This window comes from Struthio camelus, chromosome 1 (assembly GCF_040807025.1).
Source record: "Struthio camelus isolate bStrCam1 chromosome 1, bStrCam1.hap1, whole genome shotgun sequence".
NCBI lineage: Eukaryota > Metazoa > Chordata > Aves > Struthioniformes > Struthionidae > Struthio > Struthio camelus.
The window spans coordinates 138,750,631-138,776,802 of NC_090942.1; the positions used below are offsets into that span (position 1 = coordinate 138,750,631).

A 26,172-nucleotide genomic window follows, 5' to 3' on the forward strand; every position below is an offset into this window, starting at 1 on the left:
ACACGGGCACGCCTGGGCGTAGCGACTGCCCGCTGCCAGCGCGGAGCCGGGCTCTGGGCCGAGTCCAAGCGCTTTCCTGGACAAGGAGGCGCGTGTCAGCCGGCCGCGAAAAGCCCCAGGGCCCCTGGGAGCCGTCCGTCCGCCAAGAGCCCCCTGCCCTCTCCCGCCCCGCCCGCCCTCGCAGTGGATTCAAGGGGTCGCAGAGCGCCGGCGCGCGCTTCCGACCGTTAGGCGCCGGGCGCCCACCCCCGCCCCGCCCCACGCGTGTGCTCAGCGCGCGCAGGCGGGAGGGCGAGCGAGGGGGCGCCTCCTCGGAGCGCCCCGGCCGGACTCGCAGCCCCGTCTCGCGCCAGCCGTTGAGCGAGCGAGCGAGCGCGCGCGCGCAGCCCTTTCGCCCTCCCCATTGGCCGCCGCGGTGGGTGGCGGCGTTCCGGGCGCCGCGGAGAGGGCGGGGCGGCAGCGCATGCGCGGTGCCGCCGCCGCCGCCGCCAGGCGCGGGTTGGGCATCGGCGGGGCGCCTGACGCGCGGGAGCGGCCGCGGCCGTGGCAGCGGCAGCGCCGCCGCGTCCTCAGCTGCGGCGCGAGCTGTGCCCCCTCCCCCCCTTCCCCGCCGCTAGCCGGTACCTCCTGCCCCTCACCTCGCCTGCGCGCGCACACACACGCCCAAAATGGCGAGCAAGGAAGGTAGGAGAGCACCCCCCCCCACCACCCCGCCTCCTCCTCCTCCTCCTCCTCCTCCTGCTGCTGCCCGGGCTGCGTGGGGCGGCCGTGCGTGAGCTGGGAGGGCGCGAGCGGAGGCACCCGCGGCCTCTCTCGCGGGGGCCTTCTGGCTGGGCGGTGTTGGCGGGGGGGGGGGTAACTGTCGCTCTGCCTCCGGTTGCCCCTCAAGAGGGTTTCGGGGCCCCTCTCCGCACCTTCACCCCGCCCAGCCCCGCGGCGCGTGGCGGGCACCGCCCCTCTCCCACCCCACCTCGGTGGCACCTCCCCCCACCCCCACCCGCGCAGCCCCCGGCGCGTGGCGGCGCCGCCCCCGCCTGGCGCGGCGCGCGCTGAGCCGTTGGCTTTTCCCCCTCTCCCCCCCCGCCGCCCCTCGCCCAGCGCTGGAGGACACGGTGGAGGAGCGCGTCATCAGCGAGGAGTACAAGATCTGGAAGAAGAACACGCCCTTCTTGTACGACCTGGTGATGACGCACGCCCTGGAGTGGCCCAGCCTCACCGTCCAGTGGTTGCCTGACGTGACCAGGTGAGGGAAGGAGAGAGAGAACTTGCTTGTCCTGCCGCTCTTTCGGTCGCTCTTCGCGGTGTCTGCTAGGTAATTGGAAGGTGAAACCGCAAGAGACTAGAATAATGTGGATTAGGCTCGTCTCGCAGTAAGCTTGTAACAGTTCATTTTACTTACAGCTCTCAAAACCCTTTGGATAGACAGAAGCTTTGAAGGGGAAAAAAAGGTACATATTGATACTGTAGAGAGCTCTAGCCTGACACAGCAAGATCTGCCTTGAGACGGCAGGGAAGAAGTCTTCCTTACTTTATTTTATTGATATGTAAGAGACCTAGCTGTTCTGCAGTAGCTTCTATTCAGAGAAAGAACAAACTTACTAAACTTTTACATGAATAATATTTTTCCTCATGTGCATTACCAATTACTGTTCTGTAGAAGATACACTTTTTTTTTTTTTTTTTGGGTCTGGCCAAATTTAAGGGGATGTTGCTCGGTAGAGACTGTGGCCCTTAATATCCTGCTTCTGTCCCTGGCATCGTTGACCTCAGATAACTTAACTTTCCCATTCTTCTCCCTCCCCCTAAAAGTTTGTTGGGTAGCTGGTTAATTTCTTAAAGAATTTTTAAGAGAGAGATGGATTCTCTTGATGTCCCAGCTACTAGAAAACTTAAATTCTCAGAGTAATCACTCAGGACTCCACAAAGTTAATGGACAGGTGTGGGTCCCTCATGCTGCTGTATCACAGATACAGCTTGGCTTTAAAATCTTACCCTTAAAGTTCATGCAGTAAAAAGAGGATGATCTTTTTCCTCTTTAAAATTCCACTTGCATAAGTGGCGTTATATGTGGTGGTTAGGTGATCACTTAATTTTGAATGCCAGGACGTTTGGGGAAGATGTGGAGAGATGTGAGCTAACTATTCATGGCATGGAGAAAATGAAATGGGGAATTTTTCTGAGGGTATGGAGCCCTTATGAGGAACACTTCTGCTTGCCTCATATTTTGCAGATTGACTTAATATTCAGTTAAAAACCTGATATTTCCAATTACCCAGTGTCAGAATATGTAAGCCATATAAGGCAAGGACTGTCTCTTTGTATGGCACCTGACATGATGGGACACCTATTCCTAATACAAGTAAGTGTGTGTGCATTGTGTGTTTTTTATTTTATTTCCCCCCCTCGCCCCAATTGTATGGTGATGCCCTGGAATAGGTGTAATAATACTGATGATGTTTTTTGATTGCCCACGTGATTCCTATTTCCTCTTTGCTTGGGTTCAGATAGCAGAATTAATTTATTGCTTTCAGGAACGCAGAAGTTGCTTGTTTTTATTTGCGTGTTCCAATTTTCCTTTCTCAGATATATGACACCGTCTCTCTGACCTTTCACTTATTACTAACTATTGCATTTAACCATCAAAAGGAATTTAATTATAGTTAGCTAGGGTTTGTGCACTGTTTAAAAATCAACTTCTGAAAACTGTAACAAAATACCAACTGGTAAAAGCATATTGAAAGGAAAGTAACTGAAATAGATTGCTGCTTTTCTCGGGTTTTGTTTTTTATAGAACATAGTATTGCTTGTCTTCCAAATTGATACTATGAGATTGCAAGGAGAATTAAAAATAGGAGTAATTACTAGGCAAACTTTAATTATCCTATTCGAGCAATAGCGGCAGTGTTTGTTGACTTATATTGTCACTCTTGGCTTGCTGGATGTATCCTTGGCTTGCTTATGTCAGGTAATTTAGTTCACTTATTAATTCACAAGTCTGTTGTGGTAAAGCAAGGGATCTCGTACTTGAATATTTTTGTTTTCTGTGGGTTTGTTTTGTTTTACTTTTTTAAATCTTCCTGCAGAAGTCTGGATCTTCAGGGTTACTGATACTAACCAATAAACTTTTGGAAATGAGCTCTTTAATTTTATTCTGTTTTTATTACTCTAAACAGGCCAGAAGGAAAGGATTATGCTCTACACTGGCTGGTTTTGGGAACACACACCTCTGATGAACAGAACCACCTGGTTGTTGCAAGAGTCCAGATTCCCAATGATGATCAATTTGATGCTTCTCAGTATGACAGTGAAAAAGGAGGTGGGCTCTGCATGCGTTTTTAGATGGTGTTCTAGCAGTAGTATTAACAAATGTCCTGTCCAATGGTATTCTAACTTGATCTTGTGTAGTAAAGCTGACATACTTACGACTTTACGCTAATTCTGCATCATTCATAGCAATGTAAATAGAGAAATTACTTGTTTTGAAAGAACTTGGGTAAGATTATGGCATACAGTGTCGGTATCTGTACTAGCTCTGTCAGTTACGATGAAAACTGACATACATCTAGCTTGAATAGATTAATGCTCAAAAAGAGTTTGTATCAGAGGATTCAAAGTATTTAAAGTGTTAATGCTGTGGTGCCACGTGGTACTAGTCTTTCATAGGCTTTATCTTATTGCTCTGTTAAGATGCTTACCGCTGCTTCTTGAGTTGGGGGGAAGTTTGAAGTGCTGTTTAACTCATTTAAACTGACCTTTTTATGACCAATACAGAGTTTGGTGGCTTTGGATCTGTGACTGGCAAAATTGAAACTGAGATTAAGATTAACCATGAAGGCGAAGTGAATCGTGCTCGTTACATGCCTCAGAATCCCTCCATCATTGCTACAAAAACACCATCTGCTGATGTGTTGGTATTTGACTACACTAAACATCCTTCTAAACCAGGTTTGTCAGATTCCTTGAAATTGTGCAAAAAGTCTCTCAGCATTGAGGAATGAACTTGTGTTTGACAGTAATTGGGAGGAGAGATCATGGGCTCTGGAATCAGAGTAGGAAGGTCCAGATTTTCAATGACTTTAGCTACCCAGTTATGTTTAATTTCATAACTCGGTCTCTACAAAAGCAGCACTTTTCTATGAGGTTGATGCATAAAATATGATTTTTTGCAACTGAAAACAAAATTCGTATGCAGCAATGATGCTCATACGGATTGAGCCCCAGGAAGGATTAAGCCACATGAAAGGAATTTCTTCTCTTTCAGATGCGGGTGGAGAGTGCAATCCTGACCTTAGATTAAGAGGGCACCAAAAAGAAGGATATGGCTTATCATGGAACTCCAATTTGAGTGGACATCTTCTCAGTGCATCAGATGATCATGTAGAAACAAACATCTTCCCCCTAAAATACACTATTTTATGCTGTAATAGATAATCAGGGAAAAACTGGATTGCTGTAGCTTTATATTGTTGCCTGCTGAAACTCTCATGTGGTTCAGCGTTGTAATATTTCTTAAGGCTGTCAGTTGGTTGTGGTTGTTTTTTGTTTTTGTAATCAACAGATAGTTCTGTATCATGTTCTGAGTGAAGTAAGAGCAAGATAGTTTTATGGCTTAGGTCTGAGGCCATAAAATTAGTAAGACTCAAAGGTTAGTATCAGATTAAACTAATAGCTAACAGATTTCTTTGTGGCTTTAAAAGTGAAATGCAAGCTACTGAAATAGGGATGCTTTTTGTAAATTGTTTTGTGACCTTGTTGGAAATAACGTTTGGGCCTTGAACGTGCAGAAAACTGGTAATGTGGCTGAGTTGAGTTTCCACCTAGGGCATAGTAGATTTTTATTATTCAGATACTGTTTCAGGAACGTCATCTCTCTATGTGTACGTGAAACGTGGTGTGTGTGGTTTGTTGTAGTAAGATAACACAGTTAAAACTACCATAACAATACCATATGCTTCTCATTTGCAGACTGTCTGTTTATGGGATATAAGTGCAGGACCAAAAGAAGGCAAAATTATTGATGCGAAAGCAATCTTTACTGGACACTCTGCAGTTGTAGAAGATGTAGCATGGCATCTCCTCCATGAATCTCTGTTTGGATCTGTGGCTGATGATCAGAAGCTGATGATGTAAGTTGGAGTTAACCAATTTTTGAGTAGTGCCTGCTGTGTGCTGTCAGTGGACCAATCCAGAGCACTTCAGGATTGTTATGAAAATCTTAATTTTGGAATGGTTTAATGCGTCTCTTGAGCGTTATCAGCAGTCGTAATACTGCAGAATCTCGGAAATCTGCATATTGTTTAATCTGTGCACATTGTGGGGGGAAAATAAAATGGAATTAGTATGTATTTAAGCTTCCTGATATGGACTACTTATGTACTTTCCACATACAACAGACACAAAATTCCTAAAGGTTTTAGATTAAAAACTGTAGCTTCAGACTAGTGTAAGTAATGATAGACTTAAAGTGGCTTAGGTTAGGGTGGTGGGGGGAACCCTCCTGTGAACACTCATTTGTTTTCTCCTGACTGTTTTTTGTTCTGTCTCTCTCCTCCCCAACCCTGCCCTCCTCCTCCTCCCTCAAACCTTTATCCCGACAGTTGGGACACAAGATCTAATACTACATCCAAGCCAAGTCACTGTGTAGATGCCCACACAGCTGAGGTCAACTGTCTATCCTTCAATCCTTACAGCGAGTTTATTCTAGCAACTGGTTCTGCTGACAAGGTTTTTACTTGTGTATCCTTTACACTTATGTGTATTTTACAGAGTAGTTCTGCAGCCATGATAGTATAAACAACTTTTTGTTCCTTCTCTCAGACCGTGGCTCTGTGGGATCTTCGAAACTTAAAATTGAAACTTCATTCTTTTGAGTCTCATAAGGATGAAATTTTTCAGGTGGGTAAACTTTTCTCACAACCTTTAACAAAAACTAGAAGGGTAGTGACTTGGACAAAAACATGCGGATTTTTGTATGGTGACTGACCTCAGTGAATAAATACACTATTAAACATTATTTATTAAACCAAAGTTCAGTATTTACAGACAGTACTATGTAGTTTCTACCCATCCACACTTTACTTTGAAGCAGGTAGTCACAACTTACTGCTAAAGAAATACTGGGAGCTACTCAGTGTGACTAGAAGGTTTCTCTAGAATGTCCTCTAGTAGAGAGGATTGGGATTCACATATAATACTGCTAACTTCTCGTGTTTAGCAGTGTGCAAGTAACCGTGATTTTTACGCACTTAAGTTTCGGAATGGTAAATCTCTGACAGGGAAACGATGTTAGCTGTTCGCTTTGAGAAATCTTAAGCGCTCTTTTTGAGCTCTAGGACGTCCTTTGTGCTGGAAGAAGCTAATTCGTTGAGTTTGGTTGTTGAAAATTAATGATCAGGATATGCATTAGAAGTGAATAATTGCTCCAGTCAAGTTGTCGTCTTTTAATAGGTTCACTGGTCCCCTCATAACGAAACAATTCTTGCTTCAAGTGGTACTGATCGTCGGCTTAATGTATGGGATCTAAGGTGAAGAGCAATTCCTTTCATTTAATGTTGATGAACAGAAGGTAATACAAGGCAGCAGGCCTGCTTTAGTTGGTAGACTTCATTTGTGCTGTTCTCTAGTTTTGCTTGGTTAGTTAACTCAGACCGGGGTTTCCAGGTTTACAGTAGAAACAACACAGTATTTCTAACTTTACTTTTCTATGAAAATATTTTAGCTGATACAATTTTTTTGTATTATCTCTAGTAATAAGGGGTTCCTCCCTCAAGGTTCTTCATAAGTCAGGTTCTATTTTTGTAGTGATAACACCAAGCAATTGATATTCTCTCCCTGAAGCTTATAATTCTTTGACAGTGAGAGAAAAAAATAGCAAAAGCAAATACTGGAAACAAATACTAGGAACGGGTAAGTTACACCGATTATGGAATGCAATTTGTGTTGTTAATAAAAGGCACAAACTACTTTCTTACAGTAAAATTGGAGAAGAGCAATCTGCAGAGGATGCAGAAGATGGGCCTCCTGAACTCTTGGTATGCTTTTGCTTAAATTTGCAATCCGCTGATAGCTATATGGCAGTGTGATGCCTTTCAACAGTATTTCCAGTTAGATGAGAAAATGGATATTCATGGCTGTCTTTCACAGTCTGACCTTGTGTGAAGTGGCACAGTTTCGAGGATGTCAGTCAGTTGTTGCTATAAAAATATGAACTATCTGCTTAAATGCTGTCTCAGTAATTTTATGTATATCTGTAAGTAGCGAATGGAATATGCTATTTCACACACACCTTTGTGTCTGTATTGTGAATCTCTAGTAGCAAACTCTTCTTCTGTGTGTAGTTATTAGCATAATGAATTTAACTTCTGAATCTTGGATTCAAACAGATTTTCTTTAGAGATTACATGGCTCACTGAAGGTTTTTTTTTTTCGTTTGTTTGTTTTAACAGTTTATTCATGGAGGACACACTGCCAAAATTTCAGACTTCAGTTGGAATCCTAATGAGCCTTGGGTAATCTGTTCTGTATCAGAGGACAACATAATGCAAATATGGCAAATGGTGAGTGTCAAAACAACTCTTGAGTTGCTCTGAAGCTGATTACATAAATCAAACCAAGATGGCTTTTCCTTAGGACAGCTTGTGTCTCCAGTGACTGAAATGAGTCTTTCCTCTGTGGTTTTTTTTGCGCTATTTGAATGGAAAGTAGGACTTTCAAATGAAAATAAAGGCTAAAACAATGTAGTTAAATGCAACTGGTAACTAATTTTTGTCTCCAAGTCTTAGGACCTAGGTACTAATTAATGTTAAGAATAAATATGGCAGTTGCAAACTTGCATCTAATGCTAGCCAGGACTTGGTTTCACATCTGAACGTTGACTGTGAACCCAGATGCGTTCTAGCTCTGCATGTAGTTCATGTTACTTTACATTGCAACTTGATTGATCAAATCCCTATAAAGACAGAATAAAATCACTTGAGAATAACTGAAGTCTCATCTTCAGATAAAACTGTAACAGACTTAAATGTGTGCCACAGGTCAGTCTTTCCACTTTAAAATACCCGTTCTTTAACTTGTCATATGTGTTCAAGCTGGGGTTGAAATAAATCACAGAACAGAATGTCCATGGTAAAGAAGTAGAAGGATGAGGTTCATCCTACTGAACTAAGATAATGCAGGAAGACAGCTGCTGATATCTAGGCATTGTATGTACATTCATGAAATTGGCTGCCCTTTAAGAAAAGGCAGGGAGAGGGCCTCCTTAAGAGGAGGATGATCTCTGCCTTCTGAGTGGTGCCCAGTGATAGGATGGGAGGCAACAGGCACAAACTGAAACGCAGGCAGCTCCGTCTGAACGTGAAGAAGAACTTTACTTTGAGGGGGACAGAGCACTGGAATAGGTTGCCCAAGAGGTTGTGGAGTCTCCTTCCCTGGAGATGCTCAAAAACCATCTAAACACAGTCGTGGGCAATGTGCTCTAGGTGACCCTGCTTGAGCTGGGTGGGGGGGGGGGGGGGGAGGGTTGGACTAGATGATCTCCAGAGGTCCCTTCCAACCTCAACCATTCTGTAATTCTTGGGATTACCATGGTTTTACTGCAGTAAGGGTAGAAGGCTGTTTAAAAACCAGATCTGTCTACCACTTGTAATGAAATAATTTGTGTCTTTAGGCGGAAAACATTTATAATGATGAAGAACCAGATATAGCAGCAGCGGAACTGGAAGGTCAAGGAACATAACTTTTCTTCCTGAAGGAAATACTGGGTGTGGCATAGTAATATAATTTGACTACTATATACATTAAGAATATTCTTGTTTGAATGTAATGCTTTTACCCAATGCTTGATTTTTATCAGGCACAAAAAGCTTATATAGTCAAGTTGTAATGGGATCTCCTTGGTTACTTGGGCACTCTGAGCTATTGTATACTGTACAGCATTTAGCTTTTAGGGAAGATGAGAATGACTGAATACCTATGTCTATATTTTTAAACAGACTTAGTAGGTTCCTGTAAATAAGACAGTTAAATCCTCACTCTTCCCACAATGAAATTGCAAATAAAAAGTTTTTATCACTATGTAAAAAGAGCTTTTCACTTTTACACAATACTTTCTGATTGGCTTTGCATAAATAAAATTTATTAAATAAAATATTTGGTGTGTTTAACTATTTTATCTGTTGACATAAGGTAAATGCCTTTTTGCTTGAATATAAAATACCATAGCAGAAAGGACTGTTATTTAATTTCTGCAGATAATAAAGGTAAGTAATTTTTGGCTCGTATCTTACTATATTAATAAGGGTCTGGAGAGATGAGAATCGTCTTGCCAATATGAAAAATGTAGAAAAAACAGAGAGATGTTGTATTCTTGACAAGCAGAAAGTAGCTGTCTGATATGGAAAGCTGCTTATGGAATACCTAAGGATGACCAGTCAGTCTCCCTTGAAGTCCAAGGGTTAAGTCTTGAGCAGACTCAAGTAACTGCTTGTTGGGGAGTGGTGATGGAAACACTCTTCTCTAACCTTTTCTTACTTTATCTGCTAAGATAGCAATGCTGTCTCAAAGAATTAAGATCACCTGTTTTTAAAGATGTCTTGTAGCTTTCTTTGATTAAAACGATGGGGTGGGGGTGAGGCAGTTAACTAAAACACGTTGGTATCTAAACAAATGCAAGACAAACGTACTGCTAGTTTCTAAACCTCTGCTGCCTGAAAGCTGGCTGGAGGACTTGGACCATCTAGAATTAATAGATCTCCATGTTTATGATGGTTCTGGAGGCAAGCTGCAGGTCACTTGGAATTTTCAGTCCAGCTGATTCCCAGTCTGACAAATTAAAAGTCAATGTCTAACTGTTGATGAGTTTAAGTTCAATTTTAAGTCAAAGCTTTTAGTTAAGAAAGGTTTCAAGATTAAACAGATTGTTAGCTGTATTGATCTTTCTGCTTATTCTGAAAGAAATCTGAAGGTTTGGGTGGCTGATACTGGAAATGCGATTTTTGACTGTGAGAATGTTACTTCCTTTGATGCATAGCTTACCATTGTCTTGGATTTGAACAAGTTAGTAGGCTACAGGACTCAAGTTACCTACCTCAAAACTACTGTTCTCTAATGGAAAGCTGCTATTTGGGATAAACGTTTTTAAGGGTGAGATTCGAATGGACAACTATTTTGATTTAACTCCTCTTTGTGTTATGTGTGGAAAATATGTCTCTTGGACGTTCCATGAGTCTTGTATTACATCCCATTCTTGTAAGTGTTGATGCTTTGGAGGGGAGGGGGAAGGAATAAAAGTTGAATTTGAAAAACTGAGCTAATCTCGTTTGCATGAGACAATTAGATACCAGTACTGCAGGTGGTAGCTGGAACTTGACTATAGGCATCTGTGGGTCAGCATTTTTTTCCTCAGGAAACTTCTTCACTGTCACTAAAAGAAGAACTAGCTCCTTTCTAACATGCGTTCTCCTGGGTGTATCTTCTGGTCACTGTCTACAGCTGATTGATTGATTATTCCTGTGCTAGTGCTGTGAGGGAATGGAAGTTGTATAGTGAACGTGTTGCTATCTTCCTTTTTTACTGTTCAAATAATAGTCATTCAGCTAACACAGTCAAAGACCAAGTCTTGATACCTTTGGCCAGCAATTTTCTAACTAACTGTTTCTTGCCCCACAAGTGATGCTGTAAGGGGCGCTGTGTTTTTTTTTTTGGATGTGAATTTAATTTGCAAATGACTGCAAATGATAATCATTAAACATAATTCAGGGACAGCTTTTGGTCATGCCCTACTTCCTTTTGATGTTCATCTCAACGTGCACAGCTTTGTGACCTGCTCACGGTTAAGGACAGGATTAAAAAGTAGAAAACTAAGAGGTCAGTATCGTGCCTGTGTGCTACTGTAAAAATAAAAATACTTTCCAGAGAGCATGGTGGTGGCTCTTCTTGGCCCAGATGCCACTGTGGGCTACTATATTACTCCTCCCACTGCTGTTGCTCTTTAGCACTGACTCCACCCAGACATACTGGCCCTTAAAAGGTGTACAGTGTAGTTCATTCCTATAACTAGTGATCTCAGCTTTGTGTTACTATTACAATTGTGGGTGTTTACTTACTTAGTAGGCAGTAAGAAGACTAGAGTGGGATGGAGAGAGGGTGAAGTGCTTATTGCAGCTTTCTTCTCAGTGTTAGTCTAATGCCGCTTATTTTTAATTCTCAGCCTGTTGTTACCAGGACCCCCAGGTTACAGGTACTGGATTATTATACATAAACATATCTTCTTCCACTTGTGTTTCCAGAATGGATTTTGTAAAAGTGCAGAATGATGCTCTTGACAAAAATGCTGTATCTTTCTACGTTTTCCCAGTGTTTAAGGTCTTAGATCACGTAAGACTCCATAGCTTGTAGGAGATAAGGCTAATTATGTGAGCCTTTAAAAAAAAAAAAAAAAACAAACAAACAAACATTGGCAGGGTTCAAACGTTGGCAGGGTTCCTGATTTCCATCACTGAAATCCCAGGAGTTCCAAGTTGGAGAGCTGGAGCTCTCTGAGCAAGTCACTGGTGGATGGCTTCAGCTTCCAGCAAAGTCCTACTGCTTCCTTGCAGAGCAGAGTTAGACTGAACAGGCAGGCAGGTGGCTGGGTCCTGGGAATGATGCTGTAACATCACTCTTGGTAGCACTTTCTGGCTTTTTTGCTTCTTGCTGGAGGTGAGGACCATTATGTTTTTTAATTTGTAAGAAGTCCTATACTTCTTAATTGCCTGTGTTTAATGTTTCACAAACATTCTAAGGTCATCATTTTTAAAACATGCATATCTGATTGCCTTAATACTTTGGTTTTAAAAGTTGGTGACTGCCATAGTAAGTAAATACTGTAGAGGCATTGCATTTAATTAATAACTTCAAATCCCATTAGTCTGATTAAAAAATAAAACCTGATAATAGTGAACCTGAGTGATGGCTACCAGCAAGATATACTTTTTTTTTTTTTTTGCATTAAATAGTAGCTACATAGTGCTTAGGGTGTAGTTAATTCAACAAATTGTTACTCCTGCAGGTTGGTACATGCTAGGAGGAGGAAAAAAACAGCAAGCTTGCCATTCACTATCCCTTATTTTCAAAGGAATGGGGTATTGAGTTTTCATACCCATCATCTTTGCACTAGATCTAGTGCAGAAGCGTGGGCAGAGACCATAACAGAAACTACAGAAAGTAACTTGAAGTGAGGCATTGCCAGTTTACAGTGACTTTCTCACTTGACCTCACCCCTATATTATATTTTATGCAGTTTTTCAGGAGAGAGGGTGACTTCTCTCTAAAGCTTTCAGACTGCATTGAAGAAATCTAAATTCTTTCATTCATCTTGGTACTGAAAACAAACTGAGAATGAGAAAAAACATGCACCTTTTTAAAACTATGCTTACACCCTGTAATTTTATTTCAGCAGACTAGTGATTGCAAGGTTGAGCCATGCTGTCTAGTCACATCAACTGAACACTTCACAACAGTGGTCTGTAACAAATAATTCTGTATGCTTCTAGCACTGAGTTGCAACTGGTTAACTGCTAATAAAGCCAACATGCATTACTAGTCTCCAAACAGCAGGAGGAAAAAAAAAAAAAAAACCTCTTTTCTTCCCTAAGGACCTGATGGCTTGCATCACCAGCTGGTGCAAAGGTGAACTTGAAAAACAAAAAAATGTTTATGTGAGGAGCTGAAACTGGTTAAGGCTAATGGCTATTGAAATAGTTTAGAAGACTGATACCCATATGATAGTAAAACTGAGCTAGCATGCAGCTTTCCTGTAGGGAGTTGTTTAATCTCAGGCAACATTTGATATATTAGGATTTACAGTCATTTGTTTTAGGCCTGTATACATATGATAGCTTTAGTTTATAGCATATACAACAACAAAAAAAATTCCCCTTTAAAAGGCAATTATTCACTGCTTTAGAAGTTCAAGCTGCATAAAAGCCACATCCCTAAGACGAAGTAACCAGGCCAGAAACAGCAAGAAAAGTCAAAGCTAGCAAAGGCTTCGATAAGCAGGATTTATAAAAACAGCACTATGACCAAGAGCATACTCGTATTTGTGGCACTGTCTTGGACTATATGCAAGGCCTGCTGCAAGACAGAGCTGGCACAGTCCATAAGGTACTTGAAATGCAAATCCTTGCTGAAGCAAGAAATCCAAAATAACCTGCCACCTCAAAGCTAGATGATTAATTTCTTTTAAAATCATTTGTTAAGTCTTTGCAGGCAGCATGATATTCTTAAATACAGTCTATTAAAAGCTCAGGCTAAATGGGTGCCAGAGTCAATAAAAGGATCAATAAAAAGTAGCTTATTTAGATGAGCGACTGAATTAGGCTATTAGAATGAAACAGATACTTATTTCAAGAAAACATGTCTAAACAAGTGGAAAGAATGGATAATGGGTAGTGTAAACGCAAAAATCATAAAGGAAGCAAAAAGCAATTGTGTGCAGTAACTTAGTAAAGGTATACAAGCAAGCATCTTTTTCAAGTACATCAAAAACACTTGCCAGTCTGACAGGAAGATGAAGCCCTAGCAGAAGTGAACTAAGATGTCCAGTATGCAGCTGCTGAAAGAAGTTCTCACCTCAGAGCTACTTTTCATAAGACAGAGGAGTTGGGGGGGGGGGGTGTACCAGAGAGAATACAGAATAACTCTGCAAAAATCAGTCTTAATAAATACACAGGGCTAAATTCCTCAGCTATTTACTGTGGTGTGTCACCATATTTGCAAGCTATTGTGGGAGATGAACAGGACCAGTTTTTATAAAGACTGGGGCAATCTATGGAACTACCACCAGTAGATCTGACTGCCATATTGATAAATAGTGAGGCACAGTCAGCACCTTTGTGGAAAAAGTCTCAGATCTGAGGGAATAGGCTGAAGGAACAAACAAGTATAGCATGATGGAGAGCAATTCAGACAGTGCAGTATACCTAGATTTCCAAATACTTAGAATCTAAGGCGCAGGGGGTAAGATCTATGTTGTTCAGCTTTTATAGGACGAACTGAGGAGGACAGCCCATGTTTGTGTTATAAATTAACACCATCTTCAAAGAGTCACAGAGGATATTATATATTGTGATAAACAATTTTACATCCTACCTAGAAAAGTGCCTATGTGAAGGAAAAATGACCTCTAAACTAGTTCTCACAACTTAGGAAAGTTGTCAGAATTTAGGGAAGAGGCCAAAAAAGGCACACTTAACACTCAAGATCAAGAACAAAAACCGAGAGAGAATTATACCATATTAGTAGCAGATAGCTCTACAGTCTTGTGAAAGAGTGAGCACTTGATGACATTACTAGACAGCCTAGTTCAAAAACAAACGCTGTGGAATTCAGGGTCAATACCCTTTTGGAGACAAAAAGCACAATCTGAATTCAAAGTGAGAAGGCAGAGCCTCAGTGAGGGCTCCTGCCCTCCAGGGTCTGATGTGCGCTCCAGCTTAAGAAGTCCCAAAACAGGAGCCTGCTGGAAGAGCATAGGAGGTACAGTTCTGTCTCACCAGTTTCTCCCCATGCAACTTGCACTGACACAAGTCATCCACATGACCCCATATACCACCATTCTTGAACAATACACTTACTCTCAAATTTCACATCTTTTAATTTTTCATTCTTGAATTTTCAAACAAATACAATAAGAGTTCAGTAGATCCAGTCAGACATGAATATGATGTTAAAGAAAAACTCAGAGTCCAATATATTAAGCATACTTATTTACTTAATCTATACAGAATTGAGTAGATAAAATTTCAGATTCACATTAGTGAAAAATCTCTACAAAATGTTTCTGAAAAGCAAAACAAAGACTGCCTGTTCATTTTTTTTTTCATGAAAGCAGACATGGGTTGTAAAAATAAAGCAGTGTGTTTAGCACAAACTAGATTTCTGCATCACTTTTTTCACAGTTATTTCCATCTACAGTTCAAAGAGGTAGATTTTCTGCAACACCTGAGAATTGAACTGTAACGTAGCCAGGTGTAAGTGTAATGAGAGAAGGACAAAACATTAGAGAGATACAGCCCTAACTTACTTGTGTATGCATACACATATTTGGGTCTTACATCATGTATAATTTAGTTTTGCAGCTTAATCATGGTGAAACTCTCGATCAGGCCCCAGAGTTTTGACAATGAGACATACTTGTTTCAGGCTATGTAAATTAACAGCCCAGGTTAAACAGTTTATGGTAGTGGAAAAAGGCATTAACACAAGTTTATCTAAAAACCCTACTGGAGCCAATTTGGCTGCAGACTGGCAGTGCAATAGCCTGCTGTATGGCAGATCAGTTAGAGTGCTAAACTTGTCCCTTATATAAATTTTTTATTTTTTAATTTTTTAATTTTTTTTTTTTTTTAAAACAACACTCTTCAAGCAATTCATGAAACAGTATTGACTGGTTTCAGGAAGCAAAGTATAGCTCACCTTGGCCAGATGGAAAGTTGATATGATGTAGGTATGTCACAGGTAGGAGAGAGAAAATATCCCCATTTTAAAAGCCTTTTACTTGGGGCACTCTGCTTCATTTATATATTAAGTCAGTAACAAATATATTGTATTGCTGTTCTATATATCTGTCACATCTCTAAGAGCCCTTTAAAATATTCTTGCAGCACGGTCCAAAATTTGCTCTCACTTCCATATAGAACAAGCACAATAGAAAGAATTGTTAAAGATACAAATGTTCAAATAATCAATCGTAAAAATAGAAAACTGCATGTCCTACCTTGCCAAGGGTATGATGCATCATATACAAAGTTTTTCACTTTCCCTCAGGAAAATTATTTCATGCTTAGTGTTACCGAAAACCAGTTCTCGCAGTAACCATTTTTAAACAGTTTGATTTTACAAAGCAAGTCATTTGAAGAGCAAGTCTGAAATACTTCTTTCCCATAGTTATGCCACATGGTTAACGTGATTAACACATCAGAGCTCTGAGCCTAACTCAACTGACTGCTCGTTACTAGCTTCTTTTCGTTTTTGCATTGTGCTTGGACCACAAACACAAACTGCGCTAATCTAGGAGAAAAAACAGCCAGGTCCCCATTTGCTCCACCATTTAAGAAATGTCAGTTTCACACAGTTCCCTTCAGTGGTATGAGCTAAAACACATTTATCAGGCCTTATATAACCTTATTCTCTTTAAGAGACAGCTACATTATTTCAATGTACATTACAACAGAAAAAGGATCAGGAGCTCAGTGCAGCCTGAACATTCAAGTAAATTTAGCCACTAAACTGTCAAGGGCGATGAGGGTGGGAAGCTCATTAAGAGATGTGCTTGATTCAGAAATTCCCCCCCAAGTAAGTGCAAAGAACATTAAGTACCAGAAAAGGCTACACATTTTCATATTCCTTAAAATGACAGCAACCAAAACTAGAAAGCAAATGCATGTGAACTAGAGTTAAGGGTAGCTTGTGGTTATTTAACACATTGCCTTGACAAAAAAAACAATTGTTGGTCCTGGTTTCTCTCAGAAAATAACTCAAAACACAGATATCAAGTTTTCTATTAAAAGAGTATGTGGTTTAAGTGTTAAGAAAGGAACTTTGCTTGTGTCATGTTAGTAATAGAGTCTGAAGTACCATCTTTACCAGATAACCTTAAGGAACTGGTAAGGCACTCGGCCAACTGGTACAACTTCAAGGTTGAGTGCACGAGAAATTTCACATTGTACTTGAACATGTAAATTCATAATTTTTTCCCCAAATTATAACGAGTATGCTCAACTGATGCTCAAATATGTTGCATATAGGGCTATTAGAGAAGCCTACATGCCAGACTCATGTCTTCTACAGCTCAGGCATCAAATGTCCATTTTCCACACCTTCAGACAGGACAGTGAGAAAGGCGTAGACAGTAATGGATTTCTCTAGTCAGAATTAACCATGTTATGGACACACTGCAGCCAAAAGGGAAGAACGTGACCCACATCTGTGTAATACAACTGCAAAGTTCCACTCCATAACGTTGCTGAAAACTCACATGTTTATATTTAATTTGTCACAGGTAGGGCAGATAGGCTAAACTAACCTTTACAACACAATCCTGAGAAATCTCCAAGCTGTATACCCTGTTTCACCAGCTGCAACTTAATGTATTCCAAAGCTGTTTTTCATACTACAAAGTACACTAAAACCCCTTAACATAACTCTCACTATATTCTGGACCCATACCTTTTCATTCATATATATGAAAACATTCTAGGGGAGAAAACTGAAATTTTTACTGGCCATTAGACATGCTGATGTAAATAAATTTGCTATAGAAATTGGTAATCATTAGTATACTGAGCGGAAATTCAATGAACAAAAACAAAATGCTCTTCTTCAAACCAAGAAAGTGACACGCTGTCACTATTGTCCCCTGAAACGATGTTATATCTCTACAGTCTTCAATGACAGTGATTTGAGTTGTGGGGAGGAAATGCACATGCATCCTTTTATGGAAAAATATTTTCTTTTAAAAAAATGAGGCAGATGTGCAACACAGTTGTGAAAAATTTATAGTTTAAGCTATTTAAAGCTGCTATGCAGCTTCCTGTACCACATAAGTCCAGTAGTTCTAAGAAAATACAGATATGGTAGAAAAAGTAAGAAAATTTTCACCACAAAACCAATAGTTACCACCAACAGAGAAAGTTATACACAAAATATATCTCTCAATACAGTGTTTACACTTCACTTTAGTCAACAGATTCAGTGCCAGGAACAGGACTTGTTGAGGCAGTCTTTTCAGAACTATTTGCTGCACATGATTCAACATCAGGCTGGATTCCCGGTTCCATGTCAGTGGGAGTTCCCAGCTCCTCATGGGAGCTGAGTGTGCAGGACTGCAACACCTGCACAGCTAGATCCACATCTGCCTCTCTGAGAGAAACCTGTTCCTTAAGGACTTCCACCTTCTCATTCAACTCGTTCCTTTCTGTCTGAAGAGCCCTGCACAGCTTCTCCAAACGCTCCAGTTTTATTTGAAAGCCTTTGTATTCCTTATCTCTTACTGTTTTCTGAGGGACAAAAGAAAACAGAAGCTTTGTGATTAAAAAATTTTTTTTTTTTTTGCACATAATGAAAAGAATCACTACTATTTAATCCTCTAGATTAAGTCTTAATGCACCCAAGTAGGTCAAATATTAGCTGCGCTAGAGCAAATTTGCTCAGAGTACTTGACCATTGCACTTTATTAGTCCAGTCAGTTACAAACCAAGTAACAGCAACTACACAGAGCAGAAGAGAACAAAAGTGGAAAATCTGGAATTCATCAGCTGTTGCAGTCAGAAGTTATCATACTCATGACTCTCAGCTAATTCATTAAAAAATAGGGAAAGATGAACAGAGCTGTAGTGTAACTTATAAGAACAATTAGGTATACCCTAATAAGGTTTAGAAAGATTGCACTTAATATACCTCAACTAGAAATTAGAAAAGGTAGGAGAACAACTCAACTGTATGGCTAAGGCTCGCGTAAAATATGTTTTTAGCTTCTCTTACTGGAGAGCAAATAAATAGAATGGCACCTCATGACCTCAAAAGGAGCAGCAACGTAAGGAAAGTAAATGCCTTCTTAACTCACAGGTCATTGACTTCAGGCAAAGATCAGATATTTAAAACAGACTTTTATTGCAGTACTGATAGAACTTTGCTCAGCAGATTAAAAAAATGTCAATACATTCAGCTTGTAAAATTTCATACACGCTATCCCACCAACTAAACAGTGAGCAAGGGAAGATGATTTTTTTCCTGTGTCAGGCAAAACAGCTATCAAAAGCCAATTCATTGTCTGTGTTTTGGGAGAACAGCAGCACATTTACACAACAGAAAGCAAAGAAAATCCATGAGCAGGTAGTGGTGCTGTATTGCTTTTATCTAAAAAACTGTATGAAGTTCTCTGGAATGCAGACTCTGGTTTAGCCATACTGCCGCTTCAAAACACAGTGATAATTACTCACCTCTTCGGCCATTTGCAGAAGAGCCTTGTTGTTGTTTTCCCATTTTGTACGCCATACTATTGTTTCCTTTTCCAGTTTCTTAATCTTCTTAGTCATCTGCAAATGAAAGGCTTTACTTTTTTGGCTTGTGTTGTAACATACGTAGGTATACATTACTTTTTGTCCAAACTGGACTTTGGAAGTAACATTACAAGTTATTTTATGGAAAAGTCTTTCTGCACCAAATCTATCCCCAAAATTCTGAGTCTGCAATTCAAAGACAAACGAGATTGATTCTTGAAAGAAATATATTATGAACCTTCCTTAAGAACAGCCAACACTCCGTCCTCAAGAACAGCTAAAACTCTTCTCAAAGAAGTTTTAAAACATAAGTACAGCACACTTAAGATCAAACTATTGTTGCCTTTGATAAGGCATTGGAATTAGGATGCAGATATTATGCAAATATTTCAAAAATCAGAAAAATTGCATCACATTTCTCTTCCCCGATATGACAAATCCTTATTCCCTTAAGTTCCAAATTAAATATCAAAATACCCATATATTTTCAAGGCAAAATTTCAGGAGGCAAACGCTGTAATGAAATCCAAAATGCATCCTACTAACAGGATGCATTTTTAATATTACGTTTCATGCAGATCTAATAGTAAGTACCTTTTCCATTTCTTGCCTGAAGGTTGTAAAGAGTTCGTTACTCTTTGCCATGGTGGTCTGGAATTCTTCAAATTTATCCATGTAAAGAGAAAGCTGTTGAAAAAACGCAGGAACACTACCCTATAAATCTGTGTTTCCATACAGAAACATTTATTAAGGTACAGGAGGAAATTCAAGTCAAAATGATGAAAGATCAACTTTTGTAGTTTTCGCATACTATCCCACAATTTTAATTTGAGGAACAAGCAGAAGACCAACAGCATGCTATTCAAGTTATATATATGAGCAGAGTGGTCTATGTTTATAAAACAGTATTATATATTCTGAAGAAAAGGATGTCATGCCAATTCAATAAAATGTTCAAAGATAGCATGTTTAATCACCACTATCTCATTCCTGCTCCCGCATGAAAAAATCCTGTGGATTTTAATACACAGGAAATACAGCTCTTGTAATGAAGTGAAACCTGAAAGAGACCTACCTTCCCATCTTCCCAAGCAACCAAAGCTAACAAATAAGGCTGGGATAAAAAAAAAAAACTGACTGAATACAGAAATCAAGATACACATTCATAATCTATGAAATTTGGCTAGTGAGCAAAAACCACAGAAGCTGACTACTGACAGGAATTCATTTAAGTAAGTGTTAATTTCAACAAGTGAAAAGCATTGGTGTTCGATTAGAGAAGAGTTTCTTGTCCTACACCACAAAGTCACTCCTCAGGAACAATAAAATATGTTAATTAGCACAGTTTTTCAAAAGAAGAAAGTTTCGATACAAGAGAGAAACCTAAAAATAAATTATCGTTGTATAACCTAATGCTCTGACAAAGACAATTACGAAATGTCATGACTATTTACTAGCAACTTCTTACGCTATCTGAAGAAACTCCTCAGAGCTGATCAATTCTCTCAATTTTTACATGAGGGAGGGCTGTGTTCCAGGACAATAACATTCACAGTACAGAAAAAAAAATGTGTTTTTTTCTAATAGAATGAAACAGGAATCAGCCTAGCTTATCAACAGTAGGTCATGACTCTGCAGTTTGTGACTGAACTTCCTAAGCTCATCTTACTCTACAGAGATCTGTGCTGTCCCAAAGAAACCACAAATTATATCCATTGTTACTATAAGTAGTAACAAAAGATAAATAAAAACACACACATATATAAAAATAAAAGGCACTGGGAACAGATTTTAAAAGCTACTTGAAAGATTTTGATAAAAGACTGTACACGGCAAAAACTATTTGGGAGAATCTGGACATTAATGAGTCCAATTTCAAAGATGATGTGTAAATATATAATTAATGGCACACACCTTAAATACAGCTGTTGGAAACCGTGGGGCAGAATTAGGTACAGTAAGTGGTAGGAAGGGCATGAAACAGAGCTTGCAAGAAGACATTCAATACAAAACTCCAAAATGAAGGAATAAGAGGCAAGGTAGTTACTTAACATACACTGAAAGGAATAGCTGCTGCTCCTGAAGTGCTACCACATTAGCCTAAGCTAGCATTTTCCTTTGCTTTAACACAGCCAATGACTGCAGGTGAACTGAAACAGCAGCACAATCACTGGAGACCATCTCTCTGTCACAGAGGATTTGGCTGTAGCATTTACAGTGAGAAAGGAATTTGAAGACCATGAAGTTCACGGTCAGAGACGCTCAGTTTTAGGCTACCGAGTCTGAATAACGACACGGATAAATATCTATTATTTGCTCCCTTTCCTCCTGAATAAGGGAAGGGATGGCAGCAGGGGCAGTAAGGAACAAATTCTAAAACCCACATGGAAAAAACCCATCCAACTCTTCACAGTCACAAGGGCCTGTCTGGTCCTGGACAAATATAAAAAGGGTAAAAACACCTTGGAAAAGAGTGGCAAGAAATGATAAAGTAGTAGCCACAGTGACTCTAGTCTTTGTAGTATTAACATTATTATTTTAAAATGATACCAACTCCAGCAATTCCATGTTTAGCACCTTCCAGTAACAGTACTTTCCAAACATCAGCAACTACAAAACACAAAGTCTTTACACCTTACACTTCTTACCTCACTCTTGAGGAGTTGCTTACTGAAAATTAAGATTAGATTTAAAAATCTCAAGCATTTTTCACAAAAACTAGATCTGATGAATGTCAGCATGTAGATTCTGCATGTTGTAAGCGCTACATTTTACCACTCCACAAGTCTCTTGATACTTTCACTTTGGAAAAACTGTATTGAAGATCACTCCATTTAAAAAAAACAAACAAGCAAACGAAAAAATCAACACATACACACAAAACGAAACACCCCCACACACCTGCTGTTTCAGCTGGGCTTCCTGTTGCTTCATCTGTTCACATTTGTGCCTGGACTCAGTAGCTTCTTTTAGCAACTAAAAAGACAAACCAGTTATTGCCAGCCGTATGAACCACAAAATAAAAAAAAGTACTAATTAAGAATAGCTTAAAAGAATTTGATCTGCAATGAAAAATAAATAAAGTTTAACAAAGGAGGTCACTTCTGAAAAGCAAAACCTAATTTCATCTCAGGGTCATTCACCATGATTTCTCACTGATTTTTTTTGTTAAGCATGTGCTAGCATACAGAAATTGTTTGTACTGAGACGTTTTTTCTAATTGGTAGCATGATTTCATTTCTGTTTGTATCCTGGTAGCAAGTTTGAACAGCTAAAATTATACATGCAGTTCACTAATGAACTGAAAGTTATTAATGACTCTAGAAATAATGGTGAAAAATGGTTATATATTATCTCTACAGATTTATTCAATATAGTTTTGCTTCAATTTTGAGACCATCCGGTAGGTGAGTCTAAGAGATTTTTATCAGCTCATGGTGCCAAAGCTGTTTTACTAATGTAGGCAGTCCACTAGAGTGGACCATCACTTTAAGAATATACAGGGAAAGCAAGGCCTTTTTCTTAATGATTACAACTCTATATGGATGAAAAATAGTCTTTCCCTAAGGCTTTTTATTTTTAATTGACAGATAACTTCTTGGAAGACTGCAGGTAAGTTACTGATGATCAAAATACAGTCAAAACATCAGGCACTTTACTACTTTTAGGATAGACTGTTTAGAAGAGCATGTGCTTTATTCTGCTTTTGTTATTTCCTATACCACAAATATAGTTAAAACCACACGGCAGCAAAAACAAACACACCTTCCATGTTTTGGCTCAAGACATTCCCCGTTTAAGAAAAATCTAAATCTAGTGCATTTATTGAGGAAATGCAAATAGTAACACTAGTTGCCTGTGCATATGGCTGTTAATATCATAGGCATTATATACACACAAAACTATTTAAAAAAAACCCTCAATCTTAATGTTGAAAGCTATTCTAAGTTTAAGAATACACTACCATCAGTTTGCTGCCCACTGTATTCACTCTAAATTATGAAAAAATCTGTTCTGTTGGATTTTGTTATTTCTCTTCTAACATACATAGCATTCACTTACAAACTCCCTTTCTCGCTGATGTTTTTCCTCTGCTTCTTTTATAAGCTGGGTAGTTTGTTGAAGTTTGGCATCCACAAGTTGCTGCTGCAATTCTTTATGTTTGAACACTTTATCAATATGCTAAAGAGGAAAAAAATCAGGTTAGTCAAATATGAACAGTGCACAGGTCAAGTAACATAGCATGGGGAGGCAGAGGAGAAAATTAGTATTCTTGAGAAGTCTCAGGCAAAAGTAAGCATACTGTTTTACATGTGAATTTTCTTCTCCTTTCATCTTTATCTATTATAACTAGATTTTTTTCCCTCCCATCTTTCATGGAAGCTTAGTTGCAAACATATTTTATTAAAGGGGAAGAAAATTTTCACTCACTTTGCAACAGATGTTTCAAAAAACCTAGAACAAAAACCCTACATTCTTCCTTCAAAAGCTAGTGCCCACTTTTAACCTTATTGTATTTTAGATATTACTTTTAAAAGCTCTAGTCTTTATAATTAAAAAAAAAAAACTTGAAATCAGCAAGCTTCACAAGCATAGGCTATTTGGCTGATGAAATTCTGCAAATAACTAAAAAATTATGTGGTCCTACTTCCAGCTGCTAAGTAGCAGAAGACAACTTCCTGCTTTTTCCCCAAATCATCTCATGGTAGCTACAAATATCCTATAACCACAAAAGGCGGAAAATCAGAGTCCACAGTGAACTTTCCAAGTGATCCAGATTTAAAGGAGAAGGGAAAAAACAAAACAAAACACACACCATAGCCCAAACCTCCTATGCCAACTGAAAACAAACACTAATCTTAGCCATCGAACTCCATGAGACTTGGTTCTTTTTGACAGGAAAGCACTGGCCAGCCCTGAGTTACTACACTACTGTAGCTTATAAACCAGCTATCTCAAACACCAGTGTCAATTAAAGCTAGCTCGATTAGCCCCAATATACAGTTGCTTCCATGATGCCAAACCAAATATATTCTTAAAGAATGACAGCTTAAGGTAACTGAATGCCAACAACGTGAGCTTATACCATACAGAGGAGCTTGCCAAAAGATACTCCATATCTTTATTTGTTTTGGTTCATTAACTCTTATATCCAAATTATAATGAAAAATTGCACTTCGAAAGACCTTTAATATCAAATGTATATTTAGGTTGGAAAGAGCATTTGGAAATCATGTAGTCCAATCTCCTGCTCAAACCAGGAGCAACTTCAAATTTGACCAGGTTGCTCGCTCATGCCTTGTCCAGCTGAGTTTTGAATATCTCCAAGGACAGAGATTGCACAGCCTCTAGACAACTTGCCTATATTTAATCACCTTCACTGTGAAAGGTTTTTTCTTTTGATGCATCTTTAATATATATGTGCAAAACCACAGATTGAAAAGGCAGACACCGGGCCAAACAGCTACCTTATTTTTCAAAGTAATGAAGTAAAAAAGAGTATTTTACATTATGTACATGATAGGTGTAAAATATTAAGGGTTTCCCCCACCTCCCCTATTAAATAATTATCTGATGCCTATAATCAAGAAACTAAGAGGATCCCATCAGAAGCATAGTCACCTCTTCCCGCAAAGCGTATTGCTCAATGAGTTTCTTCAGTTTTTCTCCCAGTTCAATATTTTCCTGACGGAGCTTGGCATTATGTATATCATGCTGTTCCAGTTGAGCTTGAATTTCATTCAGTGTAATCTGGAAGTGTGCAGTTGCTTCTTTACGTCTTTCTTCTTCTTCGCGTGCTTGCTGCATGTTTTCTTCCTTTTATGAAAGAATATTAACCATGTTCAAATCAAAACATGTACCTTTTTCATATCTGAGTTAGACCTGATGGTAATAACTTGCTTCTGCATTGTTTCAAGTTCTAGAGTTAATATAAACCAAATTCATGTGTCATGCTGATCTTCCCCTATGAAGGGCATGGGGTACAGAATCTAGAAGTTTTGTAACTTTTACAGAATCTTACCTTACGCTAACACCACATGCCTCTTATCTTCTATGGATACAGGTAACGGACAAAGAGGTAAGTAACAAGCAGCAGTTTTGATTTTAAGCAAGAATCAAGAAATAGGAGTCCCCTTCTTCCCCCTCATGTAATTTACGTAAACAAGTTAACCTTTAACGTCTTGTTGTGACGCTGAAGCTCCCGGCAGAGAGATTCCAGTTTGCTACGTGCCAGAATGGCCTTGCTATGCTCACTCTGTAAGTGGACTTTCTCCTTCACAACTTGTGCTTGTTTCTTCTGTAGTATCTTCATTTGCTTTTGAACGTTTCGGCTCTCCTCCAACTAAAGGTAGAGAGCATATTTATTAAATGAAAATGGGTGTGATGAGACTTTATGCATATAGATAAGCAATTTAAAGTAGACTGAACGAACTTCAAAACATCTCAGATGAATTTCATTAAGACCCCCTAAGTTGCTCTTACAAAGGAACTCCCATGATCCTACAGACATTTCTAAATGTGTAAGGATAGACAAGGGGAAAAACAAACAACAACCCCACATAAGTTCCACCTTGACAAACATCTGCCTTTGGTGAAAAGGAACCATGGACCTGTTGACCATGTGCTATCAGCTTGTTTTTAGCTACTGGAGTAGGACTAGCCCTGAGAAGAAAGAATGAGGCAGATACATTAAAAGCCAGATGAGATTGCCAGCTATTATCAGTCCATTAGAATTTGGTTTGCTGTAGAAGCAATAAAATCAAGTGTTACTCAAGATTATTTTTACAAACCAATTTGAAGTATAGTCTTTTTTGCCCTCTGGCCAAAAATGTCTTTTATAAAGAAGATCTTTGTGCTCAAAGATCTTACCTTCAGCAAGTCACATTATTTTTCATTCTCTTATCTGTAAGGTACACACAACTGTTTAGCCCACAGATAGTTTAGCTAAACTACCTGTAGGGAGCTAGGTAGGTCAATTGTTTTTAACTACCAAGCCTATTCAAAAACATTCAGAACTGTGTATAGATTTCTTTATTGTTAGCAGCAGCTCCTACTGAAGGAAGCAGCAGTTGATGCGAGTTTGTAAAATGCTAAGGTATTTCAGAAGGGAACAAATGCAACCAGTCCCACT

The 26,172-nt window shown here is 39.4% G+C and overlaps 2 protein-coding genes across 5 annotated transcripts in view; one reads left to right on the forward strand and one right to left on the reverse strand.

Moving 5' to 3' along the window:
• The first annotated feature begins 439 nt into the window (after nucleotides 1-439).
• On the forward strand, nucleotides 440-9,145 carry RBBP7 (RB binding protein 7, chromatin remodeling factor). The gene is made up of 12 exons (XM_068919040.1): nucleotides 440-684; nucleotides 1,099-1,243; nucleotides 3,174-3,316; nucleotides 3,772-3,945; nucleotides 4,262-4,377; nucleotides 4,966-5,126; nucleotides 5,598-5,724; nucleotides 5,818-5,895; nucleotides 6,448-6,524; nucleotides 6,974-7,031; nucleotides 7,446-7,556; nucleotides 8,666-9,145. Exons 1-12 carry the CDS (start codon nucleotides 669-671, stop codon nucleotides 8,732-8,734), a joined length of 1,275 nt encoding a protein of 424 aa, XP_068775141.1. The 5' UTR covers nucleotides 440-668; the 3' UTR covers nucleotides 8,735-9,145.
• Nucleotides 9,146-14,660: 5,515 nt separating this feature from the next.
• The window catches only part of TXLNG (taxilin gamma), a 29,877-nt gene continuing 18,365 nt past the window's right edge, over nucleotides 14,661-26,172 (reverse strand). For all 4 annotated transcript variants that reach the window (XM_068919049.1, XM_068919059.1, XM_009669221.2 and 1 more), the window contains 7 exons: nucleotides 25,213-25,383; nucleotides 24,663-24,857; nucleotides 23,103-23,222; nucleotides 21,942-22,016; nucleotides 19,635-19,727; nucleotides 18,981-19,076; nucleotides 14,661-18,038 (listed from right to left, as the gene is read on the reverse strand). In XM_068919049.1, coding sequence (XP_068775150.1) covers nucleotides 17,718-18,038; nucleotides 18,981-19,076; nucleotides 19,635-19,727; nucleotides 21,942-22,016; nucleotides 23,103-23,222; nucleotides 24,663-24,857; nucleotides 25,213-25,383 — 1,071 coding nt within the window. In that variant the 3' untranslated portion in view covers nucleotides 14,661-17,717. The remainder of the gene's footprint in view (nucleotides 18,039-18,980; nucleotides 19,077-19,634; nucleotides 19,728-21,941; nucleotides 22,017-23,102; nucleotides 23,223-24,662; nucleotides 24,858-25,212; nucleotides 25,384-26,172) is intronic.

What these genes read in the sequence shown, in the direction of transcription:
- RBBP7 (XM_068919040.1), top strand. An exon ending in TGGTTGCCTGACGTGACCAG is followed by an intron (nt 1,244 to 3,173) that starts GTGAGGGAAGGA and finishes TACTCTAAACAG; the next exon opens with GCCAGAAGGAAAGGATTATG. An exon ending in TCAGTGCATCAGATGATCAT is followed by an intron (nt 4,378 to 4,965) that starts GTAGAAACAAAC and finishes TCTCATTTGCAG; the next exon opens with ACTGTCTGTTTATGGGATAT.